The 15541-nt window shown below is 42.9% G+C and overlaps 1 protein-coding gene across 1 annotated transcript in view; it reads right to left on the bottom strand.

Moving 5' to 3' along the window:
* The window catches only part of ANKRD17 (ankyrin repeat domain 17), a gene marked incomplete at its 5' end in the record, with an annotated part of 52861 nt that extends 40647 nt beyond the window's left edge, over positions 1 to 12214 (bottom strand). Inside the window, 6 exons of the mRNA XM_010150948.1 lie at positions 3536 to 3630; positions 5573 to 5806; positions 6733 to 6880; positions 7165 to 7312; positions 11297 to 11453; positions 12061 to 12214. Coding sequence (XP_010149250.1) covers positions 3536 to 3630; positions 5573 to 5806; positions 6733 to 6880; positions 7165 to 7312; positions 11297 to 11453; positions 12061 to 12214 — 936 coding nt within the window. The remainder of the gene's footprint in view (positions 1 to 3535; positions 3631 to 5572; positions 5807 to 6732; positions 6881 to 7164; positions 7313 to 11296; positions 11454 to 12060) is intronic.
* Positions 12215 to 15541: the final 3327 nt, after the last annotated feature.

The raw sequence follows: 15541 nt of genomic DNA, 5'->3' as shown, positions 1-15541 counted from the left end.
GAGCGAGTCCAGAGGAGGCCACGAAGATGCTCAGAGGGCTGGAGCACCTCTGCTATGAAGGAATTAGGCTTCTTCAGCCTAGAGAAGAGAAGGCTCCGGGGAGACCTTATAGCACCTTCCAGTAGGGGATGGTGCTATATATGCACCATGCTTATAGCACCAACCTGAAGGGGCTACAAGGAAGCTGGGGGGGACTTTTTACAAGGGCCTGTAGTGACAGGACAAGGGGTAATGGCTTTAAATTGAAAGCGGGGAGGTTTAGATTGGATATCAGGAAGAAATTCTTCCTGGAGAGGGTGGTAAGGCACTGGAACAGGTTGCCCAGAGAAGCTGTGGATGCCCCATCCCTGGAAGTGTTCAAGGCCAGGCTGGATGAGACTTGGAGCAACCTGGTCTAGTGGAAGGTGTCCCTGCCCATGGCAGGGGGGTTGGAACTAGGTGATCTTTAAGGTCCCTTCCAACCCAAACCATTCTGTGATTCTGTGAAAAAGTCATGTAAGCTATACACACACAACTATTTTAAAGATCGACCAGTGTGGGCCATCAGTACTCAGCCCTCACCGTGGAAGATTAGGTTCTCTCAGTTAAGAGGAAGCACAAACAAGGCAAGCCTGCTTTTTGCTCCCACAGGGCCACATTGCCCAACAACTCATTTGCATTAAACCAATGTTAACTGCTATCTATAAAAAAAGCTCTGTCGGATGTCTTCGTAGGACAAGGTTTATAAACAGTCCCACTGTCTTCTAAGTGCTATGCCACATACAAACAATTCTGTAACATACATTCAAGTTCAATGCTATCCTAGAGATGTTTTTCTTCTGCTACTTAAGAGTGACAACTGTTTCTGCAGAAAAAACATGCAGAGATGAGAAGCCCCTGCACTGCTATATTTCAGCCTGCAACCTTTTAAGTACTGCTGTAGAGCTGCTCCTTCTCTTAAACAGAGCTGAAGGTATTTAGGCTCTCAACTATCTGTCAATCCTGAGCAGCAGCGTGGAACTGCCTACTTCGGAACAGTTTCCTGCAAAAATAAAGGAGAGGTTTTTTTCTCTGCGGCTCAGTAAGTCTCAATTAAAAAAAAAAAAGTCTCACCATTTCTGTGAGTCCCATGTCTGTTGGTGGAGGGAAAAAGGGAGAGAAAAAGGAGGGAAGAGGGTGACAAGAAATAGCAGCTCCATGAAATAGGAACTTTCTCTGCAGACTTCTGATCTGTCAAAAAGCCATCTCTATCAGAAAGCTACTGCAACATCAAACAAGGTAATTTCTCGTTACCTCCAAGTGAACTCACTGCAAGAACAGCGCCCATGATATTTATATGGCTAATCTATTAAGATTTCAGAGCGAGATAAACAGTAGCTGAATCCTGTTTAAATACATGCCCTTCTAATGACTTCTGGACAAGTATAATGGTTTCTGTTAATGATTCCCCTATCCCAACTCATGAACTTCTTTGAGTGGATGTAACAAGCTGATTTTAGAACCATTACACTTATTTCAGGAAGGGGAAGACTAAATAAGGATTTGCCACACTCTTCTACAGCCACAGATTCGGAACGCCATGCTACACAAGGCTGATGACGTGAAAAACCTCAAGCCATGAGCGATGTAGTTAGAGAGGAGGGTAAAAGAGAAACATAAAAGTTTTCTGGTTTACTTTTAAATTCCATATTCAGAAGAAGGATTTGGAAAATGTTAGCATAAGGTATAAACAAACTACTGACCTACCTAAGCATGCTGCAAGCTATGCATCCTAAATAGCAGAGGAAACTTCCACACAAAACGTTGCTCAACAACCTACTGCAATTCACAGAGAAAACTAGGGGGAGGCCTAGAAACGGAGCCTAATTCTGCTCCATGCTGGTTTATTTTCTTCTCTCCAGCAGGAAAAGTTCAAAATATTTTCAGTTCCAGAAACACAAACTTAAACCTGCAGGATTTTTCAACCTGCCAGCTTACTACCCCTGCCACCCCACCGGTATGGTGCAAGGTTAATAAACTCATGGCAACATATTCGCTTCTCCAAGAGGGGTACCCAAGTCTAAACAAATGCTGGAGGAGAAGGAAAGGGAATAAACAGAAGCATTTACATTTACACATTGACTTCCATCATCAAAAGACATGTCCAAAGAAAAAGGCCAAAGCAATTGGAGCTTATTACCACAGGTAAAATGTAGGAAATAGATTTCAAACAGGTGATGTATTTGTAGGAAGATGCAGATACACAAGGGCTTACAAAGCTGTTCAAGCCTAACAGTAGTTCAAACAGAAAACCTCTGAGGACACTGAGGTTCTCTCACCAGGAAAGCCTGCAAGAATCTGAAATCCAGCACCGGTTATAGCACTCCAGCACTAAAATGTACCCATACATAACCTTTTCAAGGGAAAGCTTCGCATATATTTGTGTTCTACGGCAAAAAAAAAATTATCAACAAAATCAGAGTTGCTCTCAAAATCCTACTAAATTTTATAGAAAGGTAATCTAGTCAACACTGCCATTTTACAATTGCCTCACCTGAGCAAAGCAGCAACAGGAAAGTACTCCAATAGTACTAAGTTAACAATTTCCCCTTTTCCATTTCCTTGTTGCTTCCCAAACAGCTTCTGGTCCTGCGTTTTCAAGGAGGACGTGGCTATGCGAACCGTACCACAACAAAGCTGCCCGCTCACACCTAAACATAACCACCTAACCTGAAAGGAAACTTGGCTTACAAACTCCTTAAGCGTGACATAGGTGTGCTGAACGTCTGCGCTAGCCAGGTTGTAACCATGCTCACTGCCTGTGTTACATACACACCAGAGTTGTTAAAAGCAGTACAAGAAGCACTGAGAATCCTCCCCTTAAATTATTTACTCTGGAGATGGTGGTATGAAGGATTTTTCCATTGTAAACTGAAAAAATTATTGTGCTAAATTACACAAAGCAAAAAACAAAATCTGTTCACATAAATTACTATTATTTACTCTATTATTATTTACTTTCGGCTATTTCTTCCAGTCATTAATTTCTTTGAGCTGAGGTCACAGAAGAAGCTGTTTCAACCCAGGCCTCCATGATTATCAGAAGGGCAAAAAGGGAAGAGTTCACATACACCCACACACGGAAAGATGTAACCTGCGGAGGCTGCTCTGGGACACTGAGTACAGCCTTACTCACGGGCTTCTGACACTTCCGAAAAAACAAAGTGCAGCTGGACATCCGGAAAACTAATTATTCAAAGGATGGGTTAATACATCTCTCCTGCTAATGCTCACATGACACACGTTTTAGCTGATGTCTCTCAAGAATTCAACCACTTGGTCAGCTACGAGAGGAACGAGTTCAATTCTGCTGGTTTAGGAAGTACTGTTTTTACAGGAGATATGAACACACAGCTCCCCCCAGTCCCCAGTTTCCTCTGCCAAAGGGTCATCAAGGACACAGGAGAACCAAAACACTACACAGTTACACTGTGTACCAAAAGGCATCACTTTGTTTATGTTCAGGGAGTGAAGAGAGAGTACACATGCCTCACTGCTCAGGCCATACATCTCTTACCATGCAAGCCTCCATGAGAGCAGTATGCATTTCATCTGTCTTGTGCTCCTGGTCTGCCCCAGCTTCCAGCAGAAATCTCACCATTTCTAGATGGCCTGTCGAGAGAAAACATTTAACAGATAGAAACTACTTCAGAAAGCTCATCTCACAGGTCACTAAAGGTCAAACGTATGTAACGAAGGTAACAGAAGGCCACGTTACAACAAAAAAATCCCATGAAACACTCTCAAAAGGCAGGTTCTTATCTACGCACTCAACAAAGGAGCTTAACAGCGAAGTTATTATAAATACAATCTAACTCACTTGTTTTCTAAAATCATGTCTGCAGTACATTCATTTCTTGAGGTGACATGAGAGCCCAATAGTGCACGCTCCAGAAGCTTTATCAGGGTGATTTACTTACTGCAGATGGTTGGGATTTTTTGCAGCTACAGAACGTTGAGGGTTTTTTTTGCTGGGAGTCAGGGTTTCCTCTCTACTTGCTTGACATGAAGGATTCAGACTTACTGTTTTTATAAATGGCATTGTAACCAATCCCTGAACTCAACAGACCCTCAGACCATAAAACATACAAAGCATGATGGACCACCACACTCCCAAACACCCTTAGGCATTCAACTATCTGTGGGAATCCTCCCCAGACAAGGACACCTAACAGCTTTTTGAAAATATTTGCTCCCAATCACTGCATTAATTCATGGTTGTAGTCCACCAAGTCCTGGATGTGTGCCTAGTCCAGCCAACTTTGCTACAGTCAGGATCAACACAATATGCAAATATGTAAAACCAAGTCAAAGAAGGAAAAAATTGCAGTTTCGTAACTCGACGTGACCGTGGGGAAACTTTAAAACTAGAACTACACTTATCAACACCGTGAAATAGTGCCCAATATGAGGCTACATTGCCTTTTCACCCTTTGCCCTTTATCTGAGAGAAATCAATGACCTTCCTGGTCCCAAATATCGTGTCATTCTAGTATAGAAAGCAAGCAACATCAGAAAACGTTATTTTTGTGCCTTAAACATGAGATTTGGGGCAACACAGAAATGCACAAAAGAAAGACAAATCATCTGTGAATAAGGTAAAAAACATGAATATCTTGACTTGTGTCCCACATATCACAATGAACAACTGACCAAGCATAGACTTTCTATTTTTCATCTCTGCTTTCCAATCTCACTTCAGGATTCAGAGCCCAAGCACATTCTTCTCACAGAGGGAACATTTTGGGGTCCCACTCCCCTTTTTTAACACAGCCTTTGCTCTGACAAGAACCACACAAGAAAATTACCATAACTTGTAAGGGCATTCAGCAACAGTGAACCAAGAATTTATCAAGGCAGATAAAAGAAACAAACGAAAGACTAAGACCACCTCCTACTGAGATGCCACAGAAATACCTCTGCCACCAACATCAATTACCCTATGACACCAAGAGCCACTCTAATAAAGCATGTCCTAAGTGACTATAACAGCAACTGCTCAGCTGTGGGAACACATTTGGCCTCTTAATTCAACATCTTCATATCTGGCTTGAGTGATGCAAGATTGCTGCCTAATACTCCAAGGGAGGCAAGAAAGGCCTGTTGCCAAAGCACTGACAGCTGAAAGGCAAGGCCCTAGATCCTGCATGCTTTCCAAATGCTAAGCTCTTTCAATTTAGGTGGTTGCTAAACCTATGCAGATGCATCTTGTAAAATATAGTTACCTTACAGAAAGCTTACCATACTCACTCTATGATGAACCTGATAAGTCCTCACCTCATAATTCATTTAATAGAGAACAGGAAAAAAAAAATCATCTGAAGCATCATAAAGGCCCAGATATAAGTTTTGTATCTTCATACTTACACTCTCCACACTGATCATCATTTCATGTATGGTGCATTCATGCTATGTGGTATCCCAGCCAGGACAGAAGCAGCACACAGTGTCTACATCTAGCCTTTAAATTACTTCTGTCCTGGACAGCAAGGCGGAATAAATCCATGTTTGAAAAGACACACCTTTGTAACAAGCATGGTACTTGGTACTATACCTTTGTAGCAAGCCAGGGTAAGCGCGCTCTCCTTGAATTCGTTGGAATGCGTATTTATGCCCGCTCCATTTTCTAACAGCACTCTGGCCACTTCCACATGGCCGGCACTTCCTGCTTCCATCAGAGGAGTGTGACCATTCTCATTATGGTCCTCAATACTAGCGCCCGATTCCAGCAGTACTTTCACAACATCTACATAGCCTCCGGCACAGGCATACGTAAGGGCTGTGTTGCCTAAAGCCAGAAGAGAAAAAGGTTGGAAACCAGAATTTCACAGCATTTCTACACCGGGAACTTCACCTTATGCCTTATGACATTGCTTTTACCCAGCTACCTTAAGGAACAGGTTTTTTTCAGGATGCAGACCAATATCCACAGGGAGGGGGGAAAAAAAGCAAGCAATGGCACAAGGAAACTCAGTGCTGCCATACTGAAGATTGCCATGTGCCTGGAGACTCTACTGATGCACTTCTTCCATTTCTATCCCAGCTTCCATCACAAAAGCCCATCCCTTCTCCTGTTAATCAGCAGGGACATACTATGCTGTAAAAAGTAAAGCTCAAAACAAGGAGCAGAATGAACTGCTGCTTCTAAATTAAGTCTTAAAACACCTCTAAAGGGCTAGTTCAAAAATGCTCACAGTCTTCGCAAGGAGATGAAAACAACCTTCATGGAAAAACTACTAAAACATATCTGAACAGAACAGTCAAACAATCTGCCTACATGAAAGATACCTTGAAGAAAGTTAAAGGTCAAAGCAGTGTTACTACTGTGAACTACTTCACAAAAAAAAAAAAAAGGGGTCTTTGGGTATCCCAACTTTCCTCATCATTTAGCACCAGCACTCACTCAGTCAATGACTCCTCTACGTACACACAAACCTCCCTAACTGTGCTTAAAATACTATGTGACAAGAAATCCTATGTACACAAAAACCATTCAGTTACAAATTGACCGCATCCACCTTCCTATGTTTGCAACCGACCAACATTTTATGGCTTCATTTTTTTAAAAAAATGCAGAAGCTAATTTTTAAACCGAGAAGGAAGCATTCTGGGAGGAAAATCTTAGCCAAGAAACGCAAATTTTCCAACAAAGTTTCCTGCACACTGCAAATCTCAGCTTTTCAGTCGTTTTCAAACGGTAACACACTTACTTACCTGTTGACGACTGTGCATTCACATCAGCACCGTGAGCTAGCAGCAACTTGACAATTTTGACATGCCCGCCGTTCGCAGCAGCCATTAGAGGTGTTATGTCTCCTTTAATACCGCGGTCCTCCACATTAGCATGCATTGCCAGAAGAACCTGTGAACAGAAGGGTGCTCAACAAACCAGCGCGTCAAGACGGTCCAAACGCTGCAGAAAGCCCCCACCTTCACCAACACAATTTTCTGTTAGAAACAATCACAGGAAGCAAGCACAAAGAATGCATTAGCAACGTTCAGTTTATGGGTAAGTCTTCATCTGCCAGTTAACTGACATTTTCTGCTGTCTTAGCTCTGCCTTCCAGGTGCCTAAGACTGGAATACATTAATTTAACACGTACTTTCATACAATACACACATACAAAAAGCAGCTAGGAAACCAACCTGTGCAAGCTCATAATATCCCGCTGAGCAGGCTAAACAAAGGAGGCTTTCCCCTTCTTCTGTGTGCTCGTTCACACTTCGTCCTTCAATTAGCAACTTCCGCACAGCATTTACATCTCCTTCTGAACAAGCCTCTGCCAAGCTGCGGCTAGTAAGAGATAGAAAGCATTTAGAAGTGAAAATGGACTATGCTTGAAATGCTTTGCTCTACGTGCAGAGTAAAATCCAACATGCCAGGAGGATGCAGTCAAAATAAAAAAGGAACAACTTAAAGTGCCAACTGTTAATTAAACAGGTGCCCTACTTTCACTTGAGGTTTTCCACATAACTTTCCCAAGTAATGTGCATACTCCAACACTCCTGTTACTAATTTTTAAGAGAAGTTAACAAGGGAAGAATCCGCAGGATGACCATTTAGGTTACCAAATTCTGCATTACAGACAGCTGAAGCAGAAAACATGTTGAGAGGAGACATGACCGTGGGCTGGATTTACTGTCTCAGCACTATGCACGCAGCATGGTATGTTCTACAAAAGTATGAAACCTTTTTTTGGTTATAATTTAGTAAATCTGAGAACGAAGTAGTAACTTGCCCTTCCAACTCATAATCATACAGCACTGCAAACAATTCCCTGTTAGCTTACATTACTAATTAGGACACACAGTATTCCTGCTTTGTAGTTCCAGTTGAAAAAGCAGGTTTTGTCCCACTCATTTTCTGAAGTAAGGTTCAAAGAAAAGGAGAACTGATTAAATCATGGGAAGTACACCACCATGAGCATTCCTTTCCAAATCAGCAACCACTGAGTTGTCTTCACATTCTCTTTTGCCCCAGGACCAGAAAGACACAAATCACCTGTCCGTCTTAATACCACTAACTTTTGTTCAGCACTGTAGCTGTTAACTAAAACCACCTGCATCATTCTTCTCCTACAGCAAAATCAATCACTTCCCCTCTGTCCTGTGCTGAAAACCCCAGAATTTAACACAACTTGGTGTTACAGTTGTGGCCTAACTCAACCAAACAAAAAAAGTACAAAATCCTCCTGGTTTGATAAGCCCTGAGTCCGAGTACTACTGGTTCTTGTGTCTCTCCAAGTTCTTCACTTCTATCATTCCAACTGTTTCAGTCAAAAAAGGGTCTACTGGAAGCATATTTTCAATCCCTCCGATTCTGTCTACATTGTCTTCATTCCAAAACAGTTATTGCTTTGTGAGAATAAAAATTCAAGCCTGACCTGTTTCTCTACTTTGCTCCAAATAACTGGATCAATAATAATAAATCCAAGACCACTGACCTCACCCCACCCACTGCCCTTTCATCTCATCTCCATTTAGGAGGTCACATGAACACAGAACTAACTCAAAAGGAAATGGAAAATTAAGGTAGCTGACAGAAGACTTTTGCAAGTCACACAACTCACGGCAAGTATGAGCAATTCTTAAATTGGTGAAGATGTAAAAGCAGGTATTTGTGCTGCAAGGACTAACTTCCCCCTGTATATTGTACCCAGGGCACTTATTTAATTTGTGCCACCAGGCACTAACTTCATATATAGAGAATTATTTCTCAGGTATGTCTGCTCACTGCATTTCCCACCACCGCTGAGCAGCAGGAACTTTGGCAACAGCCACCATTCACCAGAAAAGAGGTAGCTGAGGGCAGAGAGGGACACACACAGAATAGAAGCAGACATCACCCCAAGCTATTTGGCTCTACATATGCGTGCTGGCTTTAGTTGAGACAGAGTTTATTTTCTTCCCAGTAGCCAGTATGAGGCCAATGACAGTATGAGTATTTGGGAAATTATTCATGCTCGTGGAGTGTACTATTGCTAGGCACCATCATGCCTCCGAATGCTCTCCAGATCTGGCTCAAAGCTAAACGACTATTTGGAAGTGCTGCCTCATCTGTTACTGGTGCACGGCACAGAAGATAGTCCCTGTGCAGCAACCTGAACCCACACAATGGACAAGGAAGAGACCCAAACCTCTGCAGCTGGAAATGCAGTTGTTCCATCCCCTGCAGCTACTGCTGCCCCCCTCAACAGCACTGCAGCTAATCCCATCCCAATGACAAGGTATTTGGCTACTCGAACTGCTCAGACCCCGATAATGAGGGAAGCAGCTGAATCAGAGAATCAACCAGTGCCAGCTGCTCCAGCACAGATGAAGAAATGCACACTAAAGTCAGCTGATCTAGTAAAGGAAGCCATAGGAGTGCCATCAGAAGAACCAGAGACAGAGGAAGAAGCAGGTAACAAGAGGTAACCACTCCATCTTTATCCCTGGGTGAGCTATGGGATATGCAGAGATTTCAGCCACAGTCGAGGTGAGCTCTTCCCTGTGGGAAGGTTGAATGATGCAATGGACTGCTAAAGACTACACAGAGCAATGGGTGCTGGGATTTTCAAACACTGACAGATCCTCTAGTGTTGACTAACCAGGTGGCTTTTGCTAAATGCGTGTCCCAACCACGCTGGCCCTGCACAAGCAAAGCTCTGAGGTTCTGTAGAAGGACATGAAGTCCCTGTAGTGCATGTTAAAAGTATGCTGGAAAAACAGTCTGGGTTATTACTGCCTGGGGCAAAGGCAAACCCATCTGTGGGATCGCTTTCACTCAAGGACATGGGTCGCTTGATGGGTAATGCGAGAAGATGGAGAAGTCTGATGTGTGCCTCAAGGGGATGTGATTTTGGGTGAAAATAGCAAATGACTGATTAAATGATGGATATTAACTACTGCAAATAACCCTTGTTCTGAGTTTTGTGTTATAAGAATCACTGTGGCAGAAATCACCTGAATCAATGGAGGACAAGCCTTGCCAAAAGGGCAGCAGTGACCTGAGCTGAGCTGGCTTTGGCACACAATGATCCCACACAACCTTTCCTTTCCTGAGTGACCTCCCCACCTGATGGAACCCAAAGTCATAAACCAAATGGACTTAATGTACATTTTATGGACATTTTTTAAAGGCAGACAACAGACTAAGGGAATGGTATCTGTGTAGGATGGGATGGCAAAGGGAGAATAGGTTAATGAGTATTCACGGAAGAGTGTGGAACTTAAGCATGACGTAAATGGTATGAAATAAGGAGAATGTGCTGGCTTTAGTTGGGACAGAGTTATTTTCTTCACAGTAGCTGGTATGAGGCTGTGTTTTGGATTCATGCAAGGCCATGTTTTGGATTTGGGTTGAGAAGAGTTTTGATAACATTGATGGTTTCAGTTGTTGCTAAGGGGTGTTTGTGCCAAGTCAAGGACTTCTTCAGCTTCTAATGCTGTGTCTGTATTCCCAACTTTTCTGCTGCAAAAAGCTGGGAGGGGACACAGCCGTGACAGCTGACCCAAACTGATCAAGGGAGTATTTTATTCCATAAAACAATGCTCGGTATATAACTGGGGGTGGACAAGGCCACGTAGGTTGGTTGGTTTTCTTGTTCGTGCTCTCGCTCATGGGGCTCGGTTTGACTCCGGTGCGATCTCTTTCGGGCTCTGGCTCTCTAGTTTAGTAATAGCCTAGAAGGAAACGTTCTTTTTCTTTCCCGCTGAACATCCCAGTAAGACAGAACACACAAAGCTAGAAAGTCTAGTCAAAAGGCAGTGACTCTCTGACTAATGCTCTGGCTGAGGTCCTACCCACAGGAGAAAGTTCCGATCGCCACGGAAGCTGAAGTCCCCCACGACTGTTTTCCTTCCTCGATTAAAAAGGCACTCTCAAGTTCTCTAAAACACAACAGACAGGGTTTTTTTTTGTCCCAAAGCTAGTTTCACGCTATCACTGCATGACCTATTTCAAGATTTGCTGTTTTTTGGTCCATAGTACCAAAAAATGTAGTATAGGCCTTAGCCCATACTATGTAAGAACTTCAAAATTGTGTGTCTGTAGCTGGTCAAGTTAAATTACTCGGAGCATGGTTTCTGAATTCTAAGTAGTATTAATTCCTTCACTCCCCATGCAAGACCTGACAATCCAGAAATATTTAAAACAGGAGAATTATGGGTGATAACTTGGCATTAATTCCACTGGAGCAAGAGTTTCACCATCCTGTATTCACAAGTGATCCAACAAGAAAAACGGCTTCTAAAAGTGGCAAACTACTGATAAAATAGAATATAAAGTTTGGCTTACTTGTCCGTCTGCCCTGCGTTTGCTGTGCTTTCTGCTCTCATCCGGGTAAGTGCAGCGGCAGCTTCATCCAACGCGCAACTGACCGAAGAAGTCAGTCTGCGAAGCACCTCGGGATCTGCAAACGCTTTACCATCAGCTGTAGACAGTTTACCTATTCCTTCCATTCCAATTTACAACAAATTGGTACACATGCCAGAAAAGGAGAAAACAGAGAAGTTGAAATTGAGCGGATGAGATCTGTTGGCAGAAACATTCCAAGCACAATGAACCACAGCTTACAAAATGAAGGGATTAACTGTTCACAATGCTAATTTAAAAGCTGCACTCAGATGTGATGCGTGTGAATGAAACTCTCCAATCCACAAAAGGTATTCTCAAGTACTGACAACTACTTAGTATAAACAACTAGTAAAGCTTTTCATACAGTAGCTCTTACAAAACAAAAGCTCGTTGAGCAATTTAGTTTTTGATAAAAGGTTGCAAGCCAAGGTCAGTGTCGGTTTCTACTCAGGCTTTTAGAAATCCAGTGTTGAAGGAACCTGATTAGAAGCACAGGCTTCACATGAAAACTCTTATTTTCCAAAATTTGAAATGCTTTAATGAACTTTTCTCTTCAGTGACTTTCAAAACCTTGCCAAGTTCACACCGCCTTACAGTCTGCATTTGTATCATGCTCATATGGATTAGACTTATGCAAGCAGTTACAGTATGGTCCCATGTGTAAGGGCTTTGGGGTTAAACCTGTATGGGACACGAGTACTTACCTGCAGCTTCAAGTAAAGCTTCTAATCTTGCCTGGGTTTCTGGATCTACTGTTCTCAGGTCAGCACCATCGGCCGTACTTGACAACAGCAATTTAGAAGCTGTTTCCAACATAGGGTTTTCGAGGTCATCCTGATCCAAGATAAACGATTCCACCTGAAAAACAACAGATCTGGTTTAAGAATGATGTAACTGACCAAAAAGAACACAGTTGCAGTTATCACTTAAGCATTTGCTTCTGAAGTACTTTGTTAGCCACACCCTTCTTCAGTTGACTCAAAAGGGTATTATTTCACCGAGGGAAGCAACAATGCTTTCCCAAATCACATACAAAGAATGTACCTTTTATCTTACCCATTTGCTCTGTGACTAGAAGCCACAGGATATACTAGAAAAGGAAGATTGATTTCACATCTCCACACTGCACTCTACAGTTTTCTAGTCCAAATTAACACAGGGAGTGAAAAACAATAGCTATCACTCCAGAAGGCCTAAAAGTAGTAGCTGTCATGAGTTTCTACGCAAGCTGTTGGTAAATTCTCTCAGCTTTCTCACTTCTTTCAAGTCTGATGTCTCCTAACCCAATATTTAAAAAAAAATTAAAGGACCAGCAACACATTCCAGATGTAACCAATTCAAACACACCATACGAAGGTTTCACAGAATCTTTCTCAATAAAATATGTATTGAGAAACATTACCTACAGACTATGCAACCCACTGTATCTGCCTTTTTCAAAAAGCAAGATGCTGAGTGGTCTAAGTTCTTCTGAAGATCCTAAATTCCTGTACTCTCCATTTGTTTTGGTTGTGAAACACAGAAGAGATCAGCATATTAGTGAGAAAAGCCCCTAGTATCCATTTGTGGTTTACTGCCTGTTAAAAGGACTGGGTCAAATAGAGAAGACACTCCAAGAGTTCCATGAACATACCCCTAAGCCTATGAACTAGCCACTGAACCATTTATTAGATCATGAAGACCAAGTTTCATTTCCCCCCCATAAAGCTCATCAGCCTCAAACATCCACACCTTAAAAAAAATCAAAAGAAAACTAAAAATATAAAATATTCCCAAATCCAAGTCAATCTAAACTCAACTCTGCCCAACCAACCAACCACATGTGCCAGCCACCCCTACAACATTAAAAACTTCCATCATCTTTGGATAAAAGCAGCTACTGTCTGTAGTACAGCCGCGATCTATTTCCACACAGAAAACAGTTCATCAAGAAAGAAAAAATAAACTGTATTTCTAAAGATCCATGTGTGTCTCCAAAGTTTAGAAGCAGTCTCATGAGCATCACAGGTTCAGAATCCTGCAGATAAATGCCCTAACAATTTAAGTGGGCAGATGAATTGGTCAGTCTTCTGGTTTATCTCAGGACTCCTGAAAGAAGCCCGCCCATCTATTTTCTTCTTGCATGAGCTCTTCCAACAACTTTTCTTTCCCAGCCTGACTCCAACTCAAAACTTACTAGGACATGGTACTAGTACGTGGCTTGAACCTAAACACCTTGCTTGTTTAGGAAGGTAGGCTGAGAACAACTTTGAAAATGACTTCCATTTATCATTTCAACAATACCATTGAGAAACAGTATCTCCTGTCAGCCAGCTTTTGGCAATACAAGTACACATCTCAAGGGCATCTTTGAAGCCTCCTTCTACTCCTTTGAAGCCTCTTGGCCCTCCTCTTCAAACCTGGGAACACAGCAAGCTGAAGGGAATAACTTGCAGCTTCTGATGAAAGTGGCTCTGATGTCAACAACTGCCAACACCAGGACAGCTCTGCAGCATCACGTGTTGCTCCTCCGCACTCTTTGTTCCAACCGATACACACTCAGGAGGCAGCTTTCCAGCCTGGCAAACTGGAAGGCAACTCCTAGTTTCCCCCACAGTCCTAAGGGACAGTTACTCTTGCCTCACCAGGGTGCTTTGCTGGCCCCTGCCAGCTCTGCTCCATGGAGCTACACCACTGTTTTTAAGGCAGGTTTGGTTCATCTGAGGACTTGCCACTTGCCTCCTTCCAAAGGACTAAGCCTGCTGCAACAAGCACCAAGATAAAGCAACTACTCTGCTGTTCTGGAGCCAAGCGACAGATTTCACCACTGGAAAAAGGCAAACTACCGAGCAGTCGGAAGGATTCTTGGCTCACCCAACTCACTCAAAATCCCTACTACTGCAACTGAAAAAAATCTCATCTGAAAGAGACACTTAACAGCTGGTTGCGGTTCTTCCGAACAGTACGAAATATTTGCTAAGAAAAGTTTAAAATAGGAAAACGTCTCTCACTCACATCCTCTCCCCCCAAATTAGGTCTTTTATACAGCTGAAGTTTTAAATGGAAAAATCTTCCTGTTTTGCTTCCAGCTAAGAATATGAGCACAGTATGATTCAAAAACCAAGTATAACACAAGGAGACCAGGGAGAAAAAGGAATCCACCTACAAACACACAGCACCAAGACAACCACAAGTTAGCAGGAGAAAACTTCCATCGCAATAAAGTTTCAATAACTGCTTATACTACCTGCTGTCATTTAAGTAATTTCAGAGCAACATCAAGAAATTAATTTCATTTAATAATAAATTCAGATAATTTTGACCTTCAATATAGCTAGTTTCCCTCTGCTAGGTTAAAAGCGATTTCTTTAACCTGCGGCTTGCAGAACTCTTCATCGGGTCTCCAGTTACACACTTCATATTCTCACATTTGCCTTTCAGCGTAAGAGTTTCATCAGCTCTACAGTTCTGTCTTGCCAGCCGGTTCAGCGTGACACAGAACACCATACAGGGTGACAGTGACGGAAGACACAGTGTCTAACAGCAGTGAATAAAAGTGCATTGTGGCAGAAGTGAAAGAGGGCTTTAAACTGAAGCTGCCGGGGGAAGGGAACCTCAACCCATCCCACTCCTGTCAGTTGGAGTCCAGTGCCACCAGCAGATGCCCAGAGCCTGGAGAAGGACCACAGGTCACCAGGAGAGCACAGCTCATCAGGAATTCCAGCTCCTCCACTGGTCATCAGGAATTCCAGCTCCTCCACTCAGCAAGCCAGCTTCATCAGGAGCCCATCTTTAATGCCTCCATGGGAACACTCAGAGCACGGGAAGTAAACAAGAGGAATTAGAGATGTGCACACACATCATGAGGAGCCATGATCTTGTTGGCACGGTCGAGATGAGAGCACAGCTCATCAGGAATTCCAGCTCCTCCACTGGTCATCAGGAATTCCAGCTCCTCCACTCAGCAAGCCAGCTTCATCAGGAGCCCATCTTTAATGCCTCCATGGGAACACTCAGAGCACGGGAAGTAAACAAGAGGAATTAGAGATGTGCACACACATCATGAGGAGCCATGATCTTGTTGGCACGGTCGAGATGTGGTGGGATGGCTCCCACGATTGGAGTGTCAGAATGGAAGGATACAGGCTCTTTAGGAAGGACAGGCAGGGGAGACATGGAAGTGAGGTTGCTCTCTACATCAGAGAT

This window comes from Eurypyga helias, unplaced genomic scaffold, assembly GCF_000690775.1.
Source record: "Eurypyga helias isolate BGI_N326 unplaced genomic scaffold, ASM69077v1 scaffold1784, whole genome shotgun sequence".
In the NCBI taxonomy this organism is placed as follows: domain Eukaryota; kingdom Metazoa; phylum Chordata; class Aves; order Eurypygiformes; family Eurypygidae; genus Eurypyga; species Eurypyga helias.
Note: the sequence above shows the minus strand (reverse complement) of the source record. Positions and strands in the feature narration are given on the sequence as shown.